This window comes from Melopsittacus undulatus, chromosome 1 (genome assembly GCF_012275295.1).
Source record: "Melopsittacus undulatus isolate bMelUnd1 chromosome 1, bMelUnd1.mat.Z, whole genome shotgun sequence".
Taxonomy (NCBI): Eukaryota; Metazoa; Chordata; class Aves; order Psittaciformes; family Psittaculidae; genus Melopsittacus; species Melopsittacus undulatus.
In genome coordinates this window covers 131463487-131481351 of record NC_047527.1, presented here as the reverse complement: position 1 = coordinate 131481351, position 17865 = coordinate 131463487, and the positions used below count along the sequence as shown (strand labels likewise).

General features: G+C 38.2%; 1 protein-coding gene across 1 annotated transcript in view; it reads right to left on the bottom strand.

Annotated features, from left to right (window-relative positions):
• Nucleotides 1–17865, bottom strand: part of OSBPL10 (oxysterol binding protein like 10) — a 106618-nt gene that overhangs the window by 48569 nt on the left and 40184 nt on the right. The window contains exon 4 of the mRNA XM_034066625.1: nt 14930–15121. Coding sequence (XP_033922516.1) covers nt 14930–15121 — 192 coding nt within the window. The remainder of the gene's footprint in view (nt 1–14929; nt 15122–17865) is intronic.

Here is a 17865-nt window from a genome sequence, read left to right as displayed (position 1 = left end):
CATATACTATTGAAATAACTGAACTTTTTTTACATGCTTACCATTTGGTTGGGATTTTTTTTACAATCTTTTGTCAGTGACTTCAGAGTTGAAGTGTGGTTGTTCTAAAAAGAGTATATCAAAGAGGGACTAATACAAATACAGCAAACCATGCAGGACGAAACTCATTAAACACATTAACCTTTAACAGGACAGACATTAGGCCATGCAGCTATATCATTACTCTCTGGTTTACGTGTGGGTCTGCTTTTGGTATCTCAGGGAGAAGAAGCATGGTTTATCAGCACCCCACGCTGGTTTTAAAACCAGCATGAAAAGCTTTGGTTTTGAGAAAGTTAAAGTGTAACTTTAGTTTCCCAAAGTGAAATAACTTGCTTAACTTAAAATTATTTGCTCTACATATTAACAGGGTTATTTTAGTACCTTACAGCTCTCCATCCTACCCATTTGCAAATACAGACAGCCCAAAGTAGTAGCTCAGCAGGACATCCAAATCAGCTAATTCACAGCTTCTGTTACTGCGTGTTTCCTCTTGTCCTGGTCTGATCTTAAAATCCCATGTGACTGTTTTTTCTTACTTACCCTCTCCACAGCAACCGCTAACCACTCCTTCACACCTGGGTGGAACTGCACATCCTGGATCTTCTGGTGGTGACACACTGCCAATCATGATGTATGGGACCAAACAGTTACGTTACAAGATCCCAAGCAAATAAGATAAGTAAAAATTACTCTATTCTCAGTGTCATCCCCACAGTATATATGAAAAATAGGCACAAAAAAGCTATGAAATACCCTAGGATTACAAAGAAATATTTTTCAGGCATACTATGAAAGAACATTCTTTCATACAGTAAATAAGCTAAAATTAGTTGTTAAAAATTAATTTATGAAATAACAATGAAAAACTGAGGTGCTTTTTTCTGTGCTAAAAGTCATAGCAATTCAATATTTTGTTAAAATACTAGATGGTATAATTAATCTTTCCCATACAGAGAAATCATCTTATGAAGCCCGAATGGCATTTACTTTTTTAAGGCTTCAATTCATTTTTGAAACTACAAAGAGAGATTCAAATTATGAAGTATAAAAATTATCTCTCTGTTGAAAGATTTTTCCTCCTATCCTAAAACAAAGATATATAGAAATTCAGAGGAATAAAACTGAAGAGCCACACCTGAATGGAAGAGCATTATGACTGTTGCAAAATTATTTTCTTTACAGTGGAAATGCTCTCACTATTCAGACTTCAGGACTGCTCAGCCCAGATGGACATTATGATAACTAGAACATCTTTCTTTCTAGAATTAATTACTGACTTTGGTCTTTCTCTCACATATTCTGACTCTTCTCTTCCAGCTACTGTTGCACAGCAGCTTTTTCCCTTTCAGAAGAAAGGGGAAATCTACTTACCTTCTAGAAAGCCTACAGGATTTCACCCAACTAACACAGAGCCTTACACCAACCTAAAGCAAACATCAGATTTAAGCAATCTATGAAACTACTCAATCCACAGCTGTCTCTGGGGCACCTCCCAAGACACTGTGATTTCAAGCTCCCTGCAGCAAAGGAAGAATGACATCAGCCCTATTACCTCAAAAAGCAAAGAGACACTCTCCCTCTGTCATTCAGGCCATGTGGTGCTGGCCAAGAAAATTAGTAGCATCACTGAACCTGTCTTTCTAATATAACGAATTAAATACTTCAGATCATCCTACCATTCTTTTGGAATATAAAACCCAAGGAAGATTCTTCAGACCTCCCCAGCCACAATGTGATACACACGTAAGCAACTTAAATTTTAATAGCATTTTCCTTTTTTGATGTTTACATTTGCACATACTGAACCTTTTTATAGTAGGTATTAACATACAGGTACCCATGCGTACGTAAGAAATCATACAAATGATTGGTTGGTTTGTGTCATGTTTTAAACCCAGCCATGCAGTCTCTCTCTCACACACAAACACACACACCCCTTCTTGCCCTCCCTCTGCTCCCAGAGGGATGGGGAGGAGAATCAAAAGAATGCAACTCCCACAGGTTGAGATAAGAACAGTTTAGTAACTAAGGTGTAACACAAATCACTACTGCTACCACCAATAATAATAATGATAAGGGAAATAAGGGAAGAGAATACAACTGCTCGCCACCCACCAACTGATAACTCACCCAACCCAGCACGACCGAGCACCAAACGATACCTAGTCCAACCCCCCAGTCCTCTAGCCCTTCCGGGTAACTCTCAGTTACATCCTGGGCATGACTTGCTGTGGTATGGAACACCTCTTTGGCTAGTTTGGGTCAGGTGCCCTGTCTCTGCTTTCTCCTGGCTTCTCTTCCTCCCTGCCTGAGCATGAGGCTCAGAAAGTCCTTGGCCAGACTAAACATTTGAGCAGTAACTAAAAAACATTGGTGTTATCAGTGCTGTTCCCAGGCTGAAAGTCAAAACCACAGCACTGCACGAGCTACTAAGAAGGAGAAAAATGACTGCTACTGCTGAACCCAGGACAGTCTCTGTTTTGTTGGGTTTTTTTAGTTAAGTGTTATATGAAAACACTGTATCTCTCTCTCTCTGTATCACACACACATACACACTTTCTGGAAATACTAGCTTCTTTCTTTTAGACAACAGGACCAAAAGGAGAATGTTTCAGACACTTGGGGAAAGGACACAAGGAGAAACCAGCTTTTCAAACCACTCTAAAATAAGCTGTTATACAAGTCAGGACCTTGGCTCTCCTTGTTAAACAAGTACATACAACAGGGGTTTGGAGTTTTTTTTTATTTAATATCCTTAATATAAAGCACTGCCTTTTTAAAATCAAAAGCAGATGAGTGACAATAGAGAAGAAAGTCCACACAAAAAAAAGCAAAAGCTTCTAAGCCACTGTAAACCAAACGCATTGGGTTGCTATGTAAACCTAATACAGTCATCAATTCTGACCTTGAACAAGGACTCGTCTTGCAATCTTGACCTGTATTTTATCAACACCGTGAACTGTCATACAGTAAAAGTTAAAAGTGAAAACAGAGTTCCGATATACGTAAAATACACACACATGTACCAAGCATATACAAAAACCTAACGTACAGATACCTGGAATTCCAATGTCACTAACAAAATCATACCAGTCATTAATCTGACACTTCACCTACCAATTCAGCCAAGTTAGCAATTTCCATTTAGTATTTCCATGAAACTTCCCCACTTTCAACTATTTATTCTGAAAAAGGAAAGAGCATAAACACATATGCAACAAGGCTATTGTAAATATGGTTAATCATCAACCTAAAAGTTATACCTCTCCAACTGCACAGTCTGACAAATGAAGGTAACTTCTAGAACTGTGGTAAAAATTATTTTTTCCCCAATTTAATGCATTTTTGTTTTGAATTAAGCATTTATACAATACCTAACCACTTAAGAGCAAGAGAACTTCTGCCTTTCTTCTGAAAAGCATTCTCAAACTACTCAAGGTCATTTATTACATGCACCTTACTACTTGATGAAAGAGGTTTTCTGTTAAGGATTCATAGACTTCTCTTCAGTAAAGTCAAGTCCATAGATCTTTTAATGGGATTCCATTGATAGCATTCAAGCTAGGAAGGTAAAATTACAGCTTAATATATAATTGAAGTGAAACAGCTATATACAGAGGTTTCTGCTAGAAGTACTGCAATATGTAACAAATCTCTTATAACATGTACAAGACCAGATGACCACAAACATGCTCAAGCTCCACAAGTAACATATATGTAGACTCTGCTTACAAGAAAACCTAAGGTTTTTGCCAAAAAATAACCTCATTGTGCTGCAAACTGAAGAGAATTCTACCCACAAAGCTTCAGTCTGGATAAAGACCCATAGTAGCCTCTGTGAATATTACTAGGCTAATGAGAAAATATATTGTAAGAAAGGATCCTAGAACACCAAGAGAGATACTCTAAAAGCATCCTGGAAAGATGAAACAAGATAATGACATCCAGATCAACTGGCTTTTCTTGATTACTGCCTCCCTTCCATTAGAGAGACTAAGCAAGTAATTCTCCATTATAGTCACCGCAGGGTAGCAGCCAACTTGACCTCAATTACTTTAAAGAAGCAAACAATGACCAGTAAAATTGGAATTACTTGTTATATAATAGGTATTAAGGCTTAGACACATACATCCTACCAATGAAGTTTCAAAGGCGCAATTTTCATTTGGCATGTATTTGCGGACAGAGATACAAAAAGTGACGGAACAAACAAAACAATGCCTCTGACAATCAGGTTGGCAGTTAATCACTAAGGCACGTTTCTTTTTCTTTTCAGTCCTTGCCTCAACTTTCACAATTCTGTTTCTTCTCCTGGAGGAGAATAAGAACAAGCTTCCCTCACCCCAAATTGCTACTTTGTTCTCTTTTCCATAGCCAGGAATCCACACAATCTCTATTAACAGAACAGCTGAAAAGCCAGTTGCTACATATCATCATTGTCTCAGCTAACAAAACATTATTTCCTTTGGGGTTTTGTTTTGGGATTTTTGCTCAGCCTTCTAAACACTCATTTTGCAGGGTGGTTCTTTGTGAGGAAAACCTTACAGAACAGAGAGCAAATGTCATTAAGACTTGGATTTTAGAATCAGTCCAAGACAACCAGGAGAAAACAAGATTTGGAAGTGACAACCTGGCTCAATTGTTTCCTGTTTCTAATTACTATCTAGTCTGGTGCTTCCATTAACTCTGCTGCTGTTCCACTGGTCCACATTAGCACATCCTGGGGCTATGAGATCTCCAAAGACCTCAGCACTGGTTTTTCACTCCAGGCACCAGCAGATATTTACTGACCCCTATCATGCACTTTTTTAATTCACTAGTTTGTTTATTTATATACTAGACATGATCCTATGTTCCATTCTTTACATACTGAATTCCTATTTTATATCTGTATATGAATCAACCTTTTTTGCTGGATGAAATGTTGCTAGCCATCACATTATTAGCCATATTTTAAAAGCATATTGTCAGAAATCAGAGCTGCAACCAAGAAGGAGGTAAGCAGCAGCTTAAAAACATCTGTGTAGCACACTGTCATGCGTTCAACAGTAGCAATCATTTTTTCTCCTTCTTGGTAGCTGGTGCAGTGCTGTGTTTTGACTTTCTGGCTGAGAACGGTTGCTGATAGCAAGTATGTTTTGAGTTACTGCTCAAATGTTTGGTTTTGTTCAAGGCCTTTTCTGAGCTCATGCTCTGCCAGGGAGGAGGAGAAGCGGGGGAAAGGAGAGATAGAACACCTGACCTAGGCTAGCCAAGGAGGTATTCCATACCACAGCACATCATGCTCAGGAAGGTAATTGGAAGTTGGTCAGAAGGGGGGGAGTTAGCTCTCTCTTCCGGGTTGGGCTCATTTCGGCGGGTGGTATCGTATTCTCTCTCCTTGTTTATTTCCTCTATCATTGTTTTTATTAGTGGTAGCAGTAGTGATTTGTGTTATACCTTAATTACTGGACTGGTTTTTATCTCAACCCGTGGGAGTTACATTCCTTCGGTTCTCCTCCCCATCCCTCCGGGAGCGGGGAGATGGGGGGAAAAGGGGTGTGTGGTACTGCAGGAGACTGAGGTGGGGTTTTAAACCACACAAGCTGTGCAGACTTGGTTTTAAACCACGACACATACACAAGTGTCTAATGTACTCAAAACCTGCAAGCAAAGCAAAGATGGAGATCACAATAAGAACATGTAGCAAAAGCTGCTAGAGACCAAGTCTTTGTTCAATAACTGATGAGAGCTACAGTGCTAACTATTCCCATGTGTTGTAAAATTGAAATGTTTCCTGTATTTCTTAGTGTAGCATGCAGCACTTTGGGTGTTATACACAGAGTTGAAGATCATAGTAAGTCTCTTGATAAACGTGTATAATAATATAAACTGAATGGTCTGCTTAAAATATATGAGACATCTCTACACTCACTTCCTCTTGGAGGCCATTTATGCAAGTATTTTCCATACTTAATATTTGAAACTTGACTAGCCACCTAATACTACATTGTCATCTAAAGCCATTGAGAACACTCAAGAATATCTTCCACTTAATTTAATAAAATAGCATTTAAGGGTGGGCTAATGAAATAGCCCACATCACTTGGAAGCAGTAATTTGCATTATAAACAGAGTTGCAGAAGATAAGTGCACCTTGTCTTGCTCAGGGTTTGCTCTAAAGATCAGTGCCAGTCACGCAGAAACCCACATTGAAAGCAGAGCCACTAGACAAGCAGCTCTGAGATGCAATACTCCAATCTGAGATTTATTGATGCATGTTTTCTTTAAAGCTTGCTTTTCAAACTGCCAGCTCCCAAATGAAACTACTGCAGTATGCATGCTTTAACTGTGAAAGAAAATAGCATTGCAGCTTTCAAAAACATAACTAAGTGTATGATATGCTGGATTGTATATGCATATAAAACAGAAGAGCTGAATTTGACTTTAATACAAAATTAAGTGACAAAAAAGCTGGGTACTCAATTCCCTTCAAATCTGACTTTCCTCAAGCTCCTCTGGGAACCTACTATTTACTTAAAATTTAATGAAATATTTTAGTAACTGTAAAGAGTAATGTTAGCTTCTCTGCAACTGCTGAAGAAAACGAATGCTGCAGCAGTCTCTGAATGTAGCTATCATACACACTATTATCCCCAATCTATAAATTACCATTTATTAAATGATAGAAAATTATTATCTTTGCACATGCTCAATTCCTACTAACCTACAGACTGAAAAAAAGAAAACAAGAAGTTAAAATAAGCTATGTTTGCATTACTTTTATTTTTTTAGGATTTTTAGGAGGAGAGACAATCAGAAATAGTGAACCAGATTCAGTTCACTCTTGACATAACCCACATGGACAGTGTAATTTTAGTAGAACATTTGCTCTACGATTCTCATAGCAACCTGAATTCTCCCTGCCTGGGTATCTGGAATCCAGGATGACTCAACCTTAGCATGAAGACAAGATCAAACACACAGCCCAAGGTGGGTTTTAGGAAGGTGTAACTGACATGTACTTCTAGCAACCTCAAAGATATTGGCAAAGGCAAGGTAGAGATTCAGAGAACACAGAGTAATCAGCTCATGCTTATGTGATTTAATAACTACTGGTTTATAGTATTAGAATAATTTCTGTCTCCTCATCCCCACAGTGAGACAGTTAATGCTTCTTGCTGAATTATTTTTATAAGCACATGCATATTTGCTGCTTTGGATGGTAAATGAAATCCTGGGGATTTAAGCATCTCATTTATGCCCCAAGGAGATTTTTTTATTGATTTTTGCAGTACTAACCTGAGGTAAAATAAACAGGTATCTATAGATGCCTCATCACCTACAAGTCAAACAGCCTTCAAAAAAAACTGCCAGAGAAGATATCAAATAATTTAATCTGTTCAGTATGCTCTCAATTCAGATTTTGTCATTGCTGAGCAGCCAGAAGAACATTTCTGCATGCTTGCACTGGTATCTTCATACTGTACAGGGAACACACATTACTAGAATTGGTGGCAATACAATTCAGAAGAAAGTGCAATGATAACACCTGCAGCTGCCTCTTTTAGCCCTTGTTAGATTTGAAACTGGTTTATATTGTTAAAGGTCTAATGCCCCTAAACAAATTATAATGTTAAAACACAGCTGGGAGTAACCCTCAGTATCAGCCAGCTCAGCTGCAACTAAGCTGCTAAATGCACCCATAACATAAAATTGTATTACAGTATTTCTTAATTCAGAAAGTGCTTCTAAGCATGGTTAAATAGTAGTAGGTGTAGCTTAACTTACACTAGCATCTTCTATGCCAGATAAATACCAACAGCTGGATTAAGACTTATGGCTGCATTCACTTTCTATTGACTTCAGTACACACAGAACTAACCCAAAGGTTTTCTGCTGTCTTTTCTTCACTACCACCAGCCAAGAAGAAATTGTTGCTTACTGAGAAAAAAAATTTGTTTTTGGTTTGGGGTTTCTGCAAGCACTTTTTTTATCTCTTTCGGAGTGGAGACATTTGTCCCTGTTTTCCACACCCTGTTAATTAAAATGAAAAACTTGTGACAATGAGTTTGCAGACAAATGAAAGGATAATACACACAATACATAAAGAGCATAATTTAGTGGTATTAAGATGCAACAAACTGTGGTGGTTTAAACTCTGTCAGCCAGGCAGTCTCTCTCTCACTCTCCACCTTCCCCTCCCTTCCCAACCCCCCCCCCCCCCTCCCCCCCGGGAGGGATGGGAAGGAGAATCAAAAGAATGTAACTCCCACGGGATAAGAGCAGTCCAGTAGCTAAGGTATAACACAAACCACTACTGCTACCACCAGTAATAATAATAATAAGGGAAATAGCAAGGGAAGAGAATACAACTGCTCACCACCCGCCGACTGATACCCAGCCCGACCCAAGCAGCGATTTAGCTCTTCTGGGTAACTGCCCCCAGTTTATATACTGGGCATGATGTGCTGTGGTATGGAATACCTCTTTGGCTAGTTTGGGTCAGGTGTCCTGTCTCTGCTTCCTCCCGGCTTCCTCTCCTCCCTGGCTGAGCATGAGAGTCAGAAAGTCCTTGGACAGACTAAACATTACTAAGCAGCAACTCAGTGGTTCAATGTCCAGCTGGAAAACAGTAACAAGTGGTGTCCCTCAGGGATCGGTGTTGGGACCGGCCTTGTTTAACATCTTTGTCGGTGACACGGACAGTGGATTGAGTGCACCCTCAGCAAGTTTGCCAATGACACCAAGCTGTGTGGTTCAGTTGATATGCTGGAGGGAAGGAATGCCATCCAGAGGGACCTTGACACGCTTGTGAGGTGTCCAATGCCAACCTCATGAAGTTTAACCATGACAAGTGCAAGGTCCTACACCTGGGTTGGAGCAATCCCAGGCACAGCTACAGGTTGGGCAAAAAGGAAAGTCAGTGCAGCCCTGTGGAGAAGGACTTGGGGGTGCTGGTTGATGAAAAAATGAACATGAGCCAGCTTCAGTGTGCGCTTGCAGCCCAGAAAGCCAACCGTATCCTGGGCTGCATCAAAAGGAGCGTGACCAGGAGGTCGAAGGAGGTGATCCTGCCCCTCTACTCTGCTCTCATGAGACCTCACTTGGAGTATTGTGTGCAGTTCTGGTGCCCTCAACATAAAAAGGACATGGAACTGTTGGAACAAGTCCAGAGGAGGGCCACGAGGATGATCAGGGGACTGGAGCACCTCCCATATGAAGACAGGCTGAGAAAGTTGGGGCTGTTCAGCCTGGAGAAGAGAAGGCTGAGTGGAGACCTCATAGCAGCCTTCCAATATCTGAAGGGGGCCTATAGGGATGCTGGTGAGGGACTGTTCATTAGGGACTGTAGTGATAGGACCAGGGGTAACAGGTTGAAACTTCAACAGCAGAGGTTTAGATTGGATATAAGGAAGAAATTCTTTACTGTGAGCGTGGTGAGGTACTGGAATGGGTTGCCCAGGGAGGTGGTGAATGCTCCATCCCTGGTGGTGTTCAAGACCAGGTTGGATGAAGCCTTGGGTGATATGGTTTAGTGTGAGGTGTCCGTGCCCACGGCAGGGGGGGTGGAACTAGATGATCTTAAGGTCCTTTCCAACCCTAACTATTCTATGATTCTATGATTCTATAAAGTCAAAACCACAGCACTGCACCAGCTACTAAGAAGGAGAAAAATGACTGCTACTGCTGAACCCAGGACACCAATTAAGTAACATACCCCATTTTCCAACCAGTATCCATCTGTGGTTACAGACTACCTGTTTTGTATATGACTGAAATAACTGGTTGAAGATAATACTGATTAATCAAAAGGATGACCCTTTATTATGCATAGTGGAGGGTGGAAGGAAGATATTTTAAACACAAGCCCAGTTAAAAGTGGCTATCTTAAACTAACAGAAGTTTCTCCTCTGTGTTCTTTCCAAAATTGCCATTCACATTAACACCATATTGCTTCTCCAAATTAACAGAAAACAGGATACTTTGATTTGAAAAGTTGAACACTAGAAATGTTTTCTGCAGTATCTATACTTCACATTGTTTATGCACAATGTCCTTTACAAGAATCCAAGCCAATTTTTTACATACGCCTTATCACACAATCTCATGTAACCTCAATGCTATGCCAAACTTCAAGAGCTACAGCATTCTTTTTGCTAAAACTGGCATTAAATTGGTTTTATCCATTGATTATGTACTTCCAGAGAAACAAAAGGAGGATAAAAAATTTAAATAAAAAGCAAAACTTCACGTTTTCAAAGTTGAAAAGTAAAATCTGGCATGGAACAAAAATGATCAGGTTTTCCCCTACTACCAGCTTAAACACTGATTACAAAGTTTCACCGTAACCTTTACGGCTTAGTCTGCCTTTGTGCTTTCACATACGCGAAAGTCCTACAAGTCTGAACGCTTCCCCTAGTGAATTAAGAACTGCATCTGCTTTTTTTACCTACAATACTGCTTGTGCAGTGCTGTAATTCTGCAACAGGACAAACAGTTCTTCATGGACAACAGCATTCTTTTTCACTAACAGTCACAGTTCCTGATTTTGCTAACCCAACACTACAGCGAGCTGAAGATATTCGCTTCTTGTTTGAAAATCCCAGAAGTGTTTTAGAATCATCTCTTTCTCTTAGTAACCACATAATATTGAACAACTGCAGACCAACAAAATCGCAGGTAAACCTCACTCCATGAAGCCCTAGGTCCAAGTCCTATGTTTTCCTGTATTGTAAGGGAGGAAGCAAAGAACTATCATCTACTTTCATAATTCCTGCAGGAATGAAACTGTAATCATGTTCAGATACGGCAAAGGACATGAAAGAAGCAGTAGGACTGTGTCATCTTACCAAAAGCAGTCCTTTCCAAATTCTGGAACTGCCCACTGGCACATAAAACAGATGTCTCACACTGGTGGAGGCCCCATGGTATCTGGATGCCACTGTACCAGATGTTCAGAAATACATGCTTATGACTACCCCACTGCAGAGTATCCGAAGGTATAACAAACACCACATTTCAAAGGGATCAGGAATTTCTCTATCAACTTTTAAAATTGTGGAAAAAAAATTTCTCTAGACTTCCTTTGATTAATGACATTTAATTTCTCTAAATTTTGGTAAATAATTAATGTAAGTCACTAAAAAATGTTCATATACTGCAGTTCTTGGTTCTTTAACAATAATGGTAACTCTGGTAGAGGTTGTACAATGGTCAGATGTTCTCAGCCAAAATAAACATGATTCCAAGATGAAGTGTTCCACTATTATTTAGTTCAGTGACAACTAAAATTTAGTATGAAGTGTGATGTGGTCACTTGGCTTTATGTTCCAGTTAATTTTAACTGCCTGCATGAAAGAATTCTTCAAGCATAACTCTTATCAGAAATTGCTAAGAGGACAATAATATGCACAGTTTAAAAACAGAATTCCATTTTAACACCACACACACTTAGGTTACCATAAAATTACTTATTGAAAAAAATCAGTTGAAAGCACCATTTTAATGATAAGTTATGGCCCAAATAAAGAGGTAGGATCTCAAATAATCCCACATAAAATGCAATACACAGTAAATCAGCTCTCCCAAATTGATGTATGGGGAGTTTTAATTTTGTTGTAACGTTCCATAAACCAGTATGGACTGGACTATTAACATCAAGTTAATATCAGAAAAAAATATTTAAGACAACAATATTATTTTAAACAAAAAATTACATTATTATGAGAAGTAATACTCCTGAGCTCCTTTTCAACTCAATGCTGTAAAAAAGTAGCTTGAGTATTAAAAGTAAAGTTTTATAGCAGTCAAAAGCTCAATATTCATGCTCAAATTTAGCTTACCAAAATTTTGAAGAAAGGGGAAGTTGTTTCACAACACTTACAAAATACTTACTACATGTATCATTTTGGAGACTTACACAATTGCTTTTACTACCTTTATAGAATTTTGCCTGTCAGTTTGGTGCTAAACAGGCCTCTGCTGTAATCTGTGTAAAATAAATAAATAACTCAATCAGCCAGAACAAACACCACAAGGAAACAATGTGTCGTTTATTCTTACTACAAACGGTAAAAAGGGGAAAAAGTACAACTTGCTATTACTAAATATCACTGCATTACTTTAAATATTGGAATATATTTTCTCCTGTTTGCAACACAGAGATACACTTCACTGTTTCCAAATAACATGGCCAAATCAAGAAAAACTGGTATGGAATTGAGCAGCAATTTCAAATTCAGCACTTCCCAGAGGCATTGTCCAAGCTAGTGAAGACCCTGTGTCCCAAGTGAAGAATGCCTCTTTTGTAGCATTGCTGTTTTTCACAGATCTCATATATAATACTGTAGTATTACCATGACATTGTTTTAAAAATTTGAAAAAACACAGGTTTCTTTTCACTTTCCAAAGGTATATCAACTCTTTCCATTGATTCAACTGCTGTATTTTACAAGATATAAAATTAATGTAGTCCTACTTGTAGTATAATGAAAAAAAAAAAGCTTATTTGCACATCAAAGCTTCAGTGTCTTCATTCTATAAGGGGAACACCAGCACAGATCTATAATCCTTTTGCTGTCTTTTCCCTTCATCCAAATCATACCAAACAACTTCCAAATAAAAGACAAGGATTTGGCTGTTGAGGATTGGATTAACTCTCTCTTACTGTACTTTTAGTACTTCAGATTAAAAAAAAAAAAGGACTATAACAGATTTAAGTGCACTTTTGGGAAGAACTCTGGACCCATCTCTTTATGCATAAATTTAACATGAGAAGCTTGATGTAACAGTCACCACTGACTTTGGGAACAATTAAAATCCCCTGAAACAAACAGGCAGCATATAGCCAGGTCTATAGTATTCACTCTTTTCAAAAGAGGGGAGAAAGAAATGCATAGAGCATGCCATTGAAATGAAACCTGTCTGCTTCCTTAATCTGGAAAAACAGACTTATCTTCTCACAAGATGGGAACAAGATCAGCGAAGCAGGCTCCTTTTACATGAGACTGGGAAAGAGGGAGGAGGACTGATTTTTCCACTGATAAGTTCTTATTTAAGCAGGAACATGCCAAAAAAAGAAAAAAAAAAAGAAAAAAAAAAGCACTACCAGAAAGGTAAAGTTCACATGCCTCCATATAAAACTTTCCTATGCATTGCTTATCTTAGTACCATCTTCCCTCCCTGAGAAACACTCATTTCTTTTAACCATCTATAATTACTATATGTTCAGTGTCTAAGTTTTTTTTCACTGCAGCCCTCTAAGTTGCTCCCACAGGATTTGGTGCTGCAGCTGAGGTAATACTCTCACATCAAGCATAGCAAAATAATTATCTTCCATGATTACAGATTAAAGTCCTGTAATATTTACCTTTTTGGAATGACATACATCGCAATACACTGTAAACAAATGAGTCTCCACCACTCAGGCATTTCTGCAGAGATGATACCTAGCCACTTGTTCTGTTTTACTATAGGCTAGTATTATTTCTTCCTTCCCAAGTGTAGCTCTTTGCATCTGCTGACTTTTTCCCTTTCCATCTTATCATGATCAGCACATATACTAATTCTCTCTTTTAAATTCCTTTCAGCCCTATCCATCTTAATTTGACAAAGCTGCAACAGCTCCCACTGTTTATTTGATCAGTACTTTTAAGGTGCACTCTGAATTCAACCTACAAGAACAAATACATTTAATAAGGTAGAACCAACCTGGGGGAGATGACTGGTAGGCAAAGACAAGATATTCTAATGAAAAACAAACAGATGTGTGTTTTCTATAATGTAAAGAATGCTCTTCAGAGACAGCATGCTCTTCAGAGCAAGGAATGCAGTAGTTAATACAATAGAGGATAAAAAGGAAGTTTTCACTTTTAATGTTACTAGAATAAAAACAAGCATTCATCATCAGGATGTGTAATTTGAGTATCCACTGTGAGCACACACCAAGAATTTATTAAAATTCTTAATATGAAAGGTCTCCATTTACAAAGCATTTAAGGGAAGTAAACTTAAAAGCAGACTGCTGAGACTGTAACTTGAGGGACCTGGGTAGATATTTTAAACCCATGTCATAAAAGAATGCTTTAAAGCCGCTAGGCTGCCAACAACTTCTTTGGTGGAATGGTGGGAGAGATACCTACAAAGCCACTATTAAAGAATAGCAAGAAATTCAGACGAAGCTAAAATATGAAAGAAAAAGGATGAAAGAAAGACAAAGTAAGTTCTATGTAAGTCTGCTGTACTATTTAATATTAAAACTCTGTACTCTTTTTGCTGTCTGGAAGGCAGATTTAAATTGCTATAAGAGTTATACTTCTTAAATCCTGGCAAACTTGCTCTGAAAGAAACATGTTTTCTCATTTGCTTTTTTATGTGTTTAATATGGACAAAGTATTCTTCCATCACAAGGCCAACAGGAGAAACTTGACAACAAAGTTAAAACTACTGCCATATAGAAACAAACTGCTAAGTGTGGGGAGCTGTGCCTTCTTTTACATTAATTTGTCAGACTCAAATCAAAGGGATGAGGGGTTTAGCTATATGCTAGAAAGCTAAATGCTTCAGGGCCTGCTCTCCAATCTGAAAGGTTTTGCTGCATGCAGCTTAAGAGATGTTCCCCTGGCACTGCAGCACCACTGCAAAGTCTGAGAGCTCTGGCCAATCTATTTCCTCTTTAAAACATGTGCACACACCAATTTTATCATTGGCATAAAAAAAACTTGCACAGATCAGACTTCTAAGCTTTACCAGAATTCAAGACGGCCTTTTGCTCTGTGAGGGGATCAATACAAAGCAGTCAAAGTAGAAAACAAAAAGAACTGTTTAACTTGTCAGACTTGATGCTTATTCTAAAGCAAAATAAGCTGTTCAATAATACAGCAAACCAGCACATTTTATCTCTTACCTCTCTGACTTCATGGAGTTGACCAGAACGTTGGCTCTTTGCTCTTCGAGCAGCTGCAGGTGATTTGTGATGTGTGATGGTTACAACAGTTGGCCCGCTTTGATTCATATGTCGCTGGCCACTAGGAGATGCAGCATTAACTGTCCCAGATGGCAGCAGAGATGAGCTTCTGCTTCGTGAGGATGAAATGTTCTAGAACAAGCAATGGGATGCTGATATTAGCAACCAATTAACAAGTAAATAATCTACAATTCAGCCTATAGATTGTGCTGTTTTACTTTACTCAAAAACCTAAATGTGGAGGTGTAACTCACAGCTGATTTATCCCTTCTGATACATCTGCATTGCTCAGCAGGGATCTTCTTGGAAACATTGTTGCTGTCACCTTTGTTTCTTGGATTGTCTGAAACTGACCTTCACAAAAATCTTCACAAACTCTTACATATTAACATGCTACTAAATTCTTGCAACCATACTTTTTAGGAAAGGTTAGGAAGGATTTTGCAGGCAGAGTAATAATACCAACACAAATACCTTTATGAAGACACTGATCTATAATTCACCAAACTGCGGTAAAAAGAAAATGATTCTTAATGGTTTCACCTAATGAACTTCTGAAATTGTGCAGTTCAGCACAACAGAAGCTGTAATTTTGCTAATGCAAATCCACACATCACTTAAAACATTTAAAATTAAATATGGCTTAAAGAGTCACAATATTTTGCAGTAAGCTTGGGATAAACCCCATATACAAAAAAGGACAGAAATAAATTTCCAGCAGTATCCACAGCATAAAATACTCTTAATAGACAACATATAAAATCAGACTGAATATTCAAGAACTTTCTCTGTTCCAACTGTGTCAGTGTTGCCATCTTGGTTTGTTTGCTGCAGCCCTCAAACACAAGTTTTTTAGGACAATTCTCATTCAAGCTCAGATGTGCACTAGAGCACCATGGGACATCATATATAGAAGTGCAATATAAAAGACCTTTTCCCTTCTATTTAAACTATTGACTGTACCTGCAAGCTTAAAACTAAACCAGAAAAACTGTTGCTTCATGAAATACAAACCATTTCGGAGAGTGAAGTGCTACAGTTAGTAGCACTTTAAGGTAAATATACAGCCCATGGGTGACACAGCAGTTCACCTCTGCTACAAGCCCTGCACAAGTAATACTGGCAGTCTTCAGCATTGCTAAGACAGTTACCATCAAAGTGGGGTACTGCTCTTAAGTCTGCTGGCAAGTGCAACAAAAATATTACTTGGGTACAATCTCTTCCCTTATCTCTCACAGGTCAAATCTGCAATTCTGTGGTTATTTCACATAAAAGACTTCACATGCAAGGTGGGCAGGTTCCAGCCAGCACTGGAAGGAGGCAGGCATCCTGCTACCACTACACTGCCTGTAAAAGACAGATTATCTGGCACTGCCAAGAAGGGAGAGTGAAGTTACATGATTCTTCTGCCACCCCCACACAAAACTAGACTTCAGACTTCCTGAAGCATTTGAAGGTTTAAAAAACAGGTATAATATTCCCAGTGTGCCAAGAGCCGCAGCACACAAAGAAGCATTACTCCATTTGGTCTGAATTACATTTACAAACACTTCCAAAAATGATGGTCTGACTCTGGTATTACAAACGATATATTCTTCACTACCATGACTAAGAAGATTATAACAATAAACATCTGTGGATTCATACATTCAAAAATTAACCATCTTGGCTGATAATTCACAACTGCATTCAAACTCAATTTGACTCTAAGGCAAAAAAAAAAAAAGCAGGTGGAATTTTTCAGAAGGGCACAGAAGGTTGCCAGGTTTTTAATTCATCTTCCATGTGAAAGAGCATTGCTTAGAAATAACTACGATTAAAATAAGAGGCAGAGAAAAAAGTATTCAGGAGAAAAAAAGGGGATGACAGAGACCGAGTGCGACTGACTAGCCTTTTTTAAATAGAAGTTTCACAGAAAAATTGCTATGCATAGTATATAATAGCAAAATAAATGATGTTTGGTTTTTAAACTGATTATAGCATTAGAATACTTCTAAACTAAATTTAGGCTGCAGAGGAAAAACAGGAACATTTCCCTTTTTTCAGCATAAGATCAACTTATCTTCCAGTTTAATAAAAATTATTTTGGTTTTAGAATGACATCTGAGTATCACTGACATTCTAGTGTCATGTGACCACAATATTAAAAATACACAACTGCTACCTTTATATGGCTAAACTGATCCTAAAACTCAGATAAACAGCAGCCATGTAAAACAGTGAGTTTTGCTTAAAGGAAAAAAAAGCAATATTGTGTGAAAAGTGTCGTTATGTTTTGATTTTCTTGTGTAGGGAAGAGTTTGGAGTTACAGATCTGCAGATAACAAAAGTAACATAAAATATGAATATGAAATATGAAAAAATCCATGTACTGTTTCTGTTTAAATACAGAATCAGAAGGAATGTCAAAAGCGAGTTAGTTTTCAGAAAGAACAGCTGCCAAAATAATCTCATTTAACCTGCACACATCAAGAGGTACGTTCACAAATTGAAATGCACATATATTTTAAGTTAATAATGATACAATTCTTCTTATTTGGTAATTTGATGCTATTTTTCCCTAAAACAATGTTAAAAAACTGCAGTAAACTATCTGCAGCTTACATCAGACTTACACTGACTGCAGCTCACACCTCATTTTGTTATCTAACACAATGTGCCTTTCACCAAACCCCATTTATGTTTGGAAGTCGTAAATTTGATAGTGGACTACTAGTACAAAAGCTGCTAGCTAGCTGCAATTTTTAAACTGGCTTTGTATCACAAGTCAGTCATAAACACATTTCCAAGAAACTGATATGCCTATCATTTTAGGGCTCATTTTCATCCAAATCTGATTATTTTTCCAGCAAGATTTCCTATAGTTCACATCACAA